The 10,757-nt window shown below is 45.7% G+C and overlaps 1 protein-coding gene across 1 annotated transcript in view; it reads left to right on the top strand.

Moving 5' to 3' along the window:
* The first annotated feature begins 1,041 nt into the window (after positions 1-1,041).
* The window catches only part of rgma (repulsive guidance molecule BMP co-receptor a), a 48,016-nt gene continuing 38,300 nt past the window's right edge, over positions 1,042-10,757 (top strand). The window contains exon 1 of the mRNA XM_038813512.1: positions 1,042-1,463. Coding sequence (XP_038669440.1) covers positions 1,450-1,463 — 14 coding nt within the window. The 5' untranslated portion in view covers positions 1,042-1,449. The remainder of the gene's footprint in view (positions 1,464-10,757) is intronic.

Below are 10,757 nucleotides of genomic sequence, written 5' to 3'. Positions count from 1 at the left end.
AATAGAACATTATTAGCAATGCCAATTTATTATTGCCTATGTTCTTTCCTTTTACCCGAAGGTGCGGATTTTGCTGGGGTCAGGTTCCATGCGTACCAGACATTCTCTTCAACATTTTTTCCAAATGCCACTTCTTCATGTTTGAGTCTGAACTGTTAATGGAGGAAGATTGGCCAGTGGCAGGGAGGGACAATCATATGTAGAGCGTTGACCCTTAATGTTTTGGTGTTATGAATAGCTACTGAGGAACAGCTGGGTTTCCATTGTTTCTCATGGTACAGCTTTTCGTTTGTAAATGCAAGTGGCAACTATCTGCATCTTGGACACTTCTGTGCCCAACATTGTGGAGATATTTGCTGCATTTTGCATGTAACATGCTAACAGCAGAAATGGCACCAGACCTATCACTGAGTACATTTCAAAAACACGGTGGCTGCAAGGCGCTTGGGACTCCCTGCAGGTTGTGACAGGCGCTAGATAAATGCAAGACTTTATTTTTTTTTCTCTTGCAGGCTGGATCCCCTCAAAATGGAACAGGCTCGAGTGGCTGAATGGCCTACTCTTATTTTTATGCTCCTGAAACCCGGTGGTTTGCTACCCTACCCCGCGCACACACTTACTAATTGAATAAGGAATTACATGCAATTAATAAATGTCACAATTTTGTCCTAACCGCTGAGCATAGACAGCAGTCCACGAATTAATGGCAGCAATTAATGATCTCATTTGGAAAATTCATTAGCTGATGTGATCTGTTGACTCTGAAGTTAGCATTGATAAATACATCGATTATATTATTTTCATATTGCAAACGTAGAGTGTTGTTCCACGGTAAAGGCCTCCTCGAACTTTTTTAAAGAGAGAACTTTTGTTTCACATTGGCTAATTTAACTCCAAGCGGGAAAGCAGGCGAGAATACCGCCCATTCCCCTTCAGTTGTGTGCCCTCCTATCATTCCACGCCTGTATCGGAATTAAATGCTCCTCTGGTGTTTGTGAAGCTGTTATTTTTTTTCATTTCCCCCTCCTGTCCCTTTCTCCCATTCAAAACACAAACAATGTGCTTGGATCAAATGAGTTACATTCCCCAGTGGGGGTTGCAGTTTCTCCCTCTCCCGTTTTGCATTTTAACAAAGCTCTTAACACGTGGATGTTGTTGAAAGTCTGTCCATCGCACTCCTTCATTGCACTGCCGTCCCTGTCTCACAGGCTGTGTGCAAATCCCTCCCCAACACAACCCAAAGCCACCTCTGGCCAGAAAAGGGACGATTTCGTCTGAACAAGCTAAACACACACATACACAGAGGGGGGAAACATTTGAAAGAGAGCAACGATCAAAAAAAATAATAATCTCATAAACCCAGTTTCCTTTCCCCAGCCTTAAGGGGGGGTTTGGAGAGGAGAGAGAAACAGGAGGAGCTGTCATCACACCAGCCCGGACAACAGTTACATGCAGCAGGCAAGGTAAGACCAGGGACAAGCGGGGCTGCAAGTTCAGTATCACCCGGAGCATGAAAAATAATATTGAGCACCGCGCGTTAATTTCCAGAAATGTTGTAGCGAGTAAATACTGACAACAGAACCGGCCTGATCGCTGTCTGCTGTCCCAGACCAGATAGATTTCGGTATCTTCCCATGAATTATCTGTCAATCAGTGTATGTGGATAATTATCTCCAAGCTTTTTAAAGATCGCAGTTTTGAGCTTAATCTGGGTCTGTGTGTGTTTTCTCTCTCTTTTGCATTTTCTGTTAATCTCCAGTTTTCCTCACTCCAAACCCCTGCAGTAACTCGGATTTTCCAAGTGGCCTTTTATGAATCGGGGATGTGATCTAATTTGAAATGATTTGAATGAATGCGAGTCTTGCAAATCCTGTCAGCAAACGGATACAAATGTGTTTCATTTGGGGACTTGTTGGAACTGGGGTGGGGAGGGGGGGGGGGGGGGGGCATATTCTGGTGGGTTATCAATTTGTAACAGACAGGCTGAATGTTACAATTGATTTAATGCTGTTTCCCCCCTCTCTTGCTCGTCGTGCACTCGTTTAAACGTGATTTTAAAAAAAAGAAACACAGAAGCCTGCACACACACCAAACTTTAGATTATTGTGTGGATTGGCGGGGGGTGGCATTTGTAAATCCGCCCCGGGCTCTGTGGATATCAACATCAGTCAAGAATAAGGCGATCAAGTTGGTGTTGTGTTTGGGGAGGAATATTTTGCGGTTAGCGAGTTGCATATTAAAGGGGTGGTTATGTTTTGATTGCCGCCCTTAGTGCTATAATTGCTGGAGTGATCCGAAGATCTCTTCCTTTCCCTCTTTCACCGTCCCTATTCCTCAGGACGAGAGGTGCAGGGAGAGGGGCAGATGGATACAGTCAGTGCAAAATGTATCCAAAGCAGGTCCTGTCCCTCTCAGAGACAAACAGCGACACCTTACGGGATGGTCAAGAATGAGGATGGGGATGCAGAGGGGAGTGTGGGGGGGGGGGGTCAAAACATTTGGTTACCCCCCCCCCCCACCACACATTTTAAAAAACACCCCGATATTTCTTGCTGTCAGCCTGACCACCTTGTGTTGGTCCACCTTGCTCACACTGCAGCCTGCGCAGTTGGAAATGGCTCATCATCTGCTTTCTGACATTTTTTGGGGGGTGGGTGGGAATCAGCTCGTGGGAGAATTTGAATCCCAAGACCATTTTCAAAGTTATTCTGCCAATCCAACCCTGGGTGCTTTTAATTGCACCGCCCCCCCCCCCCCCCCCCCACACACACAAACACACTCCCCTCCCCGGGGCCCCTCGCTGCTGCTGGAGGAGACGTAGGGAAATGTGTACCGCACGGTTCACTCAGGTCTGTCTGCACCACCCGTCCAGAAGATTTGAGCCGATTCATCAGTTTTTAGGCGATTAATAAAATACAGTTGGAAGGAGAGGAATCAGCAATATCAAAATAGCTGATGGGTACGGGAGGTGGGTGGGTAATACGGTAATCGACAAACCTGGAGCTTTCCTGGGCTGCAGATGTCACCCTGGCTTGGCTGTTATGCATCATGTCCATTTTTCTTACTTTTAAAACACTTCTATAAATTAGCTGACATGTTAAGCACATTTTTCAAACTGGAAAATATACAGTCGGAGGAAAATTTGATCTGAAAATTATATTCTAATTTAAATAATGAATCAATTATTATTTCATTATAACTATTTATCCCCTATATAATGCACCAAATGTTGGTTTATTTTATTGAACACATGTAGGGAGCCGCATGAGGTCTCTACAGGTTAGCAGGAGCATATTGCACTCCAGTGTTCTTGGACCATTGTTTAGCATTGACCTAATAGGTGTGCAGATCGATTGAGGTAGCAACCTTTACATTATTCCAAACTTTCCTCATTCGAACTAGGTGTTAGGGGTGTAAGATAGTCACTAGCGAAGCCAATAAGGAATTTAAGATAATCTTCTTTACCACACTTCCTACCACATGAAGGAACGGATGTGAAAAGCATTAATGCATTTAAGGTGTAGCGTGGTAAATATATGAGGGTCCAAGGAATAAAAGGATATTTTAGCTGGGTTAGGTGGAGTAGAGTGGGAGGAGGTGTGTGAGCATGAGCCCAGTGACCTGTTCCTGTGCTGTGAATTCTGTATAATTCTACTTATATTCGCTAAATACCCCTCGACAGTGTCGACATTCCCAAAGTACTCAATGGCAGTAAGATGCCTTGGGATTTCATGAAGTTGTAAAAGGAATTTGTACTCTTTCTAGAAAGTGGAATTTTAGAAATTTCCATGCAGCTGACAGAACCAGGCTTCTCTGGCTGGTTAATCTGGAGAGATGAACTATGACACCACCCAATGTGCTTAATTCAGTGTCCATATCAACCGCTGTGTTGTGATCCAAATGCAACATTACATGAGACAGTTCACAACATCAGTGCTTTGATAGCAGCCAGGTCAGGTGGATGGAGTTATGATACTGATCAGCCGTGAGCCCCTTGAATGCTCAAATAGTCTCGAGGGGCTGAATGGCCTCCTCCTTTTTATAGAATCATAGAATTTACAGTGCAGAAGGAGGCCATTTGGCCCATCGAATCTGCACAGGCCCTTACAAAGAGCACCCGACTCAAGCCCATATATCTACCCTATCCTTGTAAACCAGCTTAACCTTTTTCGACATTAAGGGCAATTTTAACATGGCCAATCCACCTAACCCGCACATCTTTGGACTGGGGAAGGAAACTGGAGCACCCGGAGGAAACCCACACAGACATGGGGAGAACGTGCAGACTCCACACAGACAGTGACTCAGCCAGGAATTGAACCTGGGACCCTGGAGCTGTGAAGCAACTATGCTAGCCACTGTGCTGCACTCGCTATGCTACCATGCTGCCCCACTATGCTACCGTGTTGCCCATCCTATCAGGAAGAGGCCATTCAGCCCACCATGTCTGCACTGGCCCTCCAAATGAGCATTATGTAGTGTATGCATGGCACAGTGAATGCCACCAAGTTACATTGCTGGGTATTTTCCTTCCTTCATACTCTGGATTTTTTTACTCTGGGTTTAATCACCCAGATTCATGAAATCCAGCCCCCACCTTCACCAGCCTTCATATTTCAGCTAAACTTTCCTAGTGAAAGGATAACAAATGAATGCGTCCACAAATAATTTTTAATACCAGAATTATCCTATGTCTGCACAGGATTTCTCTGTTTTTCTTGATAAGCAGGCAACTTCATTGTAGATTAAATTATTAAATGCATTGAGTTAACAAAAGGTGAGCATGCAATTAAAAAATAGTAATGTGGTGCATTCTATCTCCCTTCTTGAAAGGTGTAACATAAACATTAACTATTCTATACAGGTAATTTCGAGACAAGTAGCTTTTTTCTCTTGTAATTCATACTAATGCAAAAGCTGTGAGGAGCTGAAACCGAACGTCTTTTAATAATTCCAAACTGACTGTCCAATTCAGCAGCTACATCCCCTTAAATATTCCCAAAGGCTCAGAAATCAACCATGTTGAGAAATCCCTGACGGTCGCGGACACAACTGCACGGTTTGGGCTTGTTAATGGCTAGTTTGTCCCTCCCTCACATTTTTGCAGAGAGCTTACAAAATCTTTCAGTGTTTAGATTGAATGAAAGCTGAGGCAAGATTGGGACTGTTGTGACTTTCCTTGTCAAATTCCGTATGGCTGAATTAGAATTTTCCAAACATGAAAGTGGATGGAACTGCTTCAATTTCTTTCGTCAAATTGTACGCGGCACAAGTGTGGTTCTGCCGTTTGTGATTTTGGCAGCAGGCCGCTCAGGGGATGCTCCCCGTTCACTGTCTAAGCTTGGAAGCATCTGCCGGGTCGATCTTCTGACTGAGACTTGGGCTCCACGTAAAACTTTAAAGTCACTTATGATCTCACAACCGACTTACACCGAGTCCCGTACACCTATCAGAGGATGACCTGCATTGGCTCCTGATCTGGCAATGCCTTCATTTTAAAATGATCATTGCTTTTAAGTCCCTCTGTGGTTGTTATCGTCTCTATCTCTATAACCTCCTTTAGCCCTACGACCCTCCGAGATCTCCGTGCTCCTCCAATTCATAAGGGGCTGGTTTAGCACAGTGGGCTAAACAGTTGGCTTGTAATGCAGAACAAGGCCAGCAGCGCGGGTTCAATTTCCGTACCGGCCTCCCCGAACAGGCGGCGGAATGTGGCGACTAGGAGTTTTTCATAGTAACTTCATTGAAGCCTACTTGTGGCAATAAGCGATTATTATTATTATTCTGCTCACTTGGACATCCTCAATATTATCGTTTAAAAATTGGCAAACGTGCATTCAGGTAGGGCAGCATGGTGGCGCAGTGGTAGCACTGCAGCCTCACGGCGCCGAGGTCCCGGGTTCGATCCCGGCTCTGGGTCACTGTCCGTGTGGAGTTTGCACATTCTCCCCGTGTCTGCGTGGGTTTCACCCCCACAACCCAAAGATGTGCAGGGTAGGTGGATTGGCCACGTTAAATTGCCCCTTAATTGGAAAAATGAATTGGGTACTCTAAATTTATTTTTAAAAACGTGCATTCGGTTGCCTAAGTTCTGGACCCAAGCTTCTCCCCTCCCCTCTCCTCTCCCTCCTTCACTATGCTTCTTAAAACAGAAAATTCTTTGGTCAAGCTTTTTGTCACCTGTCCTAATATCTCCTTATGTGGTTCAGTATCAACTTCTTGAATTAGAGGATGTTTTGTTACATTAAAGGCACTATATCAATGCAAGTTGTCGTTGTTGTCCCCAGTCTCCACATCTTTACCTGTCTGAATATTGGCGAGGATTCATCCTCTTCAGTTTTCACTGGATACTTTCTCCCTGTACAACAGTGACACACTGCCAGCAACAGGCCTCAGGGTCTCGCTCTTTTCTGGACCATCCAAAGCTGATATTTTAGACCACTGATGTAGATTCTAGTTCTCCCATTATTGGACCTTCCCTGATATAAGGAAGAAGTGAACGGGTCAGGAAATGAAGTGCTTGGTTGTAGCCATTGGATGTCCTTGTACCTTTCTCCTAGATGCTCCTTTTCCTTTTCTGTCATTGTTGCTTATTCCACCCACATTTAATCAGGTCAATTCCGGACGATTGACACTGAGGAACTCTCTCCAACCTAAATACATGATAATCGATATTCCCGATAGTCACAGAAAACCAGTTCTGTAAGAAGGTGCATGGGGAATACGTGAGGAACGCGGAATCAAAATCTGATTAACTAAGCCATTGCTGTTTAGAGTGTCTACAAATGGTTTGAACATAAGGATAGAGACAAAAAGCATTCCAAGTTTGCAGATGTTAAGAGCGGATCGGATCGACGATGGTGGTTGGGCTGAAGAATGTCAACATAGAATCATGGAATTTACACTGCAGAAGGAGGCCATTCGGCCCATCGAGTTTGCACCAGCACTTGGAAAGAGCACCCAACTTAAACCCACACCTCCACCCTATGTCCGTAAACCCAGACCCACCTAACCTTTTTGTTTGGACAATAAGGGGCAATTTAGCATGGCCAACCCACCTAACCTGCACATCTTTGGACTGTGGGAGGAAACCGGAGAACCCGGAGGAAACCCACGCAGACACCGGGAGAAAGTGCAAACTCCACACAGACAGACACGCGAGGCCGGAATTGAACCCGGGCCCCTGGGGCTGTGAGGCAGCAGTGTTAACCACCATGCCATGACGCCCATTCAAATGTCGTTCAGTACGGACAAGTGCACAGTTGGTGATGAGGCTGTCTAGGTCCCATCCTTCCAACGCTGGTGGATATGTCCTTCAGGATCACAAAAGAAAAAATACTGAAGCGCTTGCCATATTTCACATCTGGAGAGCCCAGCTCCAGACTCACTTCCTCTCAACAAAAAAAAAATTGTTTATGTAAAAGGCAGTCAGTGGAACATCCTGGGAAACTGAGGAACTTTCAGCAATGTGCATTGATGTCACAGTGAGCCACAGAACAAAATGCTTGCTAAGATCTGACTTCTCTACACCGTATTCCTCCGGAGCTCTCCTACATTACAATGATTTCACTTCAAAAGTATTTCATTGGCTATAAAGTGCTGTAGGATGTCCTGATATCTCTCTTTACACATTAGGATCAGGGTGTATTTTTTTTCTCTCCCAACTTCTCTCCTGCCTTGGATTCTCCGAAATTGCTTTTCTGGGGTTGGGATTAAGACTCGGCGTTGAGCTGGTGTTGAAGGAGCTTTACCCTCTGCATGCTGTACCTGGCTTGGGAATGCTTGATGTGAGGGCAGCTTAACATTACTTGTGTAAAGGATGTCACACCAATGTAGTAGGAGGAATTCTTTGAAGGTTGCCAAATCTCCCAACTGAACAGGAAGCAAGAAAGTGTGCTGGATTTGCTGTGTGTCTAACCAACTCACGGTGAGTTGAATCACCGATTAACCAACAACAGCTGCTGTCTGGAAGAGATTTGTTCCCAGATTCAATTCCTATCTCTTATGTCATTCCCCACTCCCACACAACTTTTCTCCATTTCTCTTTCCTGAAAGCATTGACTAATTCCTGGCCTAACGTTTGCCTAACGCTAACCTAGACACTGGCTGACCTGCTTAATTGCAGAATAGGAGTCAAGTCCGACCCTAACCCCGTCTGAAACACCACACACACGCGCAACTTCCAGGAGGTGTCACTGGTGATGAGTCGAGAAACTGGCTGATTGCTTTTCCCTTTCCCTTTCCGTAGCATGGAGGCACCAAGGGCAAATGCAGTGTCCTTTTTACTGCCTGTATGTTACAGTGCTCGTTGCCGAGGAAGCAGGTGCTCTGTCCTGGTGATATCCAATAGTGGTGCCAACGGGCAAGCACTGGGCATGCGGCAACTCATCGACTGCACAGGATGTTTTAAAGTTGTGGGGCTGGATTCTCCGCCAGCGAGATGCTCCGTTTTGCCGCAGCCTGAGCATTTCCCGACGGGATGGGACTGCCCCACAGTGGGAAACCCCGTTGACCAGCCAGCGTAACGGAACATCCCGCCGGCGGGTGAAATAGAAACGTGGGGCGGAGAATCCAGCCTCGGGTTTGTGACTTGAGTTTTGGCTGTTAGACTTTCTCCGTATAACTGAGGGCAATGTCCAGGCAGCTCATGGGTTGGCCATCTCTAATTGGTCCATGCTTGTATTTATGCTCTGCATGTTACTCTTCCCACTCTGTTCCTTCATCTAACTCTTCTCAACGTATCCTTCGATTCCCTTCTATGTCATGCACTTATCAAGCACCGCCTTAAATACATCTGTGCCATTTACCTCAACCACACAGTGGTGTTCCTGATGGAGATCATAAACATCCCATCACTTTTTGCCTTGTATCATAATTGCAGGGGAGGTAGTGGCGTAGTGGTATTGTTACTGGACTAGTAATCCAGAGACATAGAGCAATGCTCTGGGGACCTGGGTTCGAATCCCACAACAGCAGATGGTGAAATTTTAATTCAATAAAAATCTGGAATTAAAAGTCTAAAGATGACGATGAAACCTTTGGCGCTTGTTGTAACAACCCATCTGTTTCACTCACTAATGCCCTTTGGGGAAGGAAATCTGTTGTCCTTACCTGGCCTACATGTGACTGCAGATTCACAGCGATGTGGTTGACTCTTAAATCTCCTCAGGGATGGGCAATAAATGCTGGTCCAGCATGTGTGAATAAAAAATAATAATAATTGCCGTTATCATTTAATCTTCTCTGCCTTCCACTCCATCAGGCCTTCCCTTTTTTTGACCTTATCTTCATCCTCAGTACTCCCAGCTCTGATTGAACTGAAACTTTGACGCTGATTTTCAACTCTGTGTGAATGAACGGGTTTTGATTGGCCAGCTTTGTGACTTGGTCATGGTGTCAATGTGGCTTTGTGTTTCTGAAGGGTGGGAACTGACGCGATACAGGTTTACCGAGAGGAGGGAGGGACAGAGAGTAGTGGTCAAACAGGACCAGCAGACACTGGGAGGGAGGACAAGAGGAGCAAGCGAGAATGAGAGTGCATGCTGAGGTGTATAGCTGGAGAGACCACTAGTGTGGGAAATGAAGAGGGGGTAGAGGCGATTTGCAGATTCTGGCCTTTTCTTCCCACTGATTCTATCTCCAGCATTTCTTTCTTTCTCTTGTAATATTCCTCAATAAAGGAGTGACCATATTTGCTTCCCTTATTTCCATCTCAGCCCTTGATGGCACAGTAGAGATAGACACCAATTGTCTTACAGACCGTGAACACGCAAGTTAGGCTGACAGTGCCTAATTTATGTTACGGGGGAGCGTTGAATTGCTGCAGGCTGCGGATTGGGTGAGGTATGAAACTGAGGCTCAGCCTGCTGGAAAATTAAAAGATTCTTTTTGGAAATATTTGAAGAAAGTCAATGCCTTGGTCAACATTCCTCCTGCAACCTGCACCAGTATAAACAATACTGTTTATGTATGGCCTTTCATTCAGTTTACTCTATGTGTGATCTTGCTGTGTACAAATCAGTTGCCACATTTACTTACATCACTGACTACATTCCAAAAATAGTTTAAAAATAAAAATTTAGAGTACCCAATTCTCCCCCCCCCCCCCAATTAAGGGGCAATTTAGCCTGGCCAATCCACCTACCCTGCACATAGAACATAGAACAGTACAGCACAGAACAGGCCCTTCGGCCCTCGATGTTGTGCCGAGCAATGATCACCCTACTCAAACCCACGTATCCACCCTATACCCGTAACCCAACAACCCCCCCCCCCCCTCCTCCCTTAACCTTACTTTTTAGGACACTACGGGCAATTTAGCATGGCCAATCCACCTAACCCGCACATCTTTGGACTGTGGGAGGAAACCGGAGCACCCGGAGGAAACCCACGCACACACGGGGAGGACGTGCAGACTCCGCACAGACAGTGACCCAGCCGGGAACCGAACCTGGGACCCTGGAGCTGTGAAGTATTTATGCTAACCACCATGCTACCGTGCTGCCCTTAACATCTTTTTGGGTTGTGGGGGTGAGACCCGCACAGACACGGGGAGATTGTGCAAACTCCACACGGGCAATGACCTGGGGCCAGGATCGAACCCGGGGCCTCAGCGCCGTGAGGCAGCAGTGCTAACCACTATTCCGCCACCAAAAGTAGTTTGTGAAGCTTTTAAGACATTTTCAGGATGTGATAGGTGCCACATAAGTGAAAGCTTACCTAATTCAGGGGAGTCTCACTTGCATTATCACGAGTAG

The sequence above is a fragment of the Scyliorhinus canicula genome, chromosome 12 (assembly GCF_902713615.1).
Source record: "Scyliorhinus canicula chromosome 12, sScyCan1.1, whole genome shotgun sequence".
In the NCBI taxonomy this organism is placed as follows: domain Eukaryota; kingdom Metazoa; phylum Chordata; class Chondrichthyes; order Carcharhiniformes; family Scyliorhinidae; genus Scyliorhinus; species Scyliorhinus canicula.
Note: the sequence above shows the minus strand (reverse complement) of the source record. Positions and strands in the feature narration are given on the sequence as shown.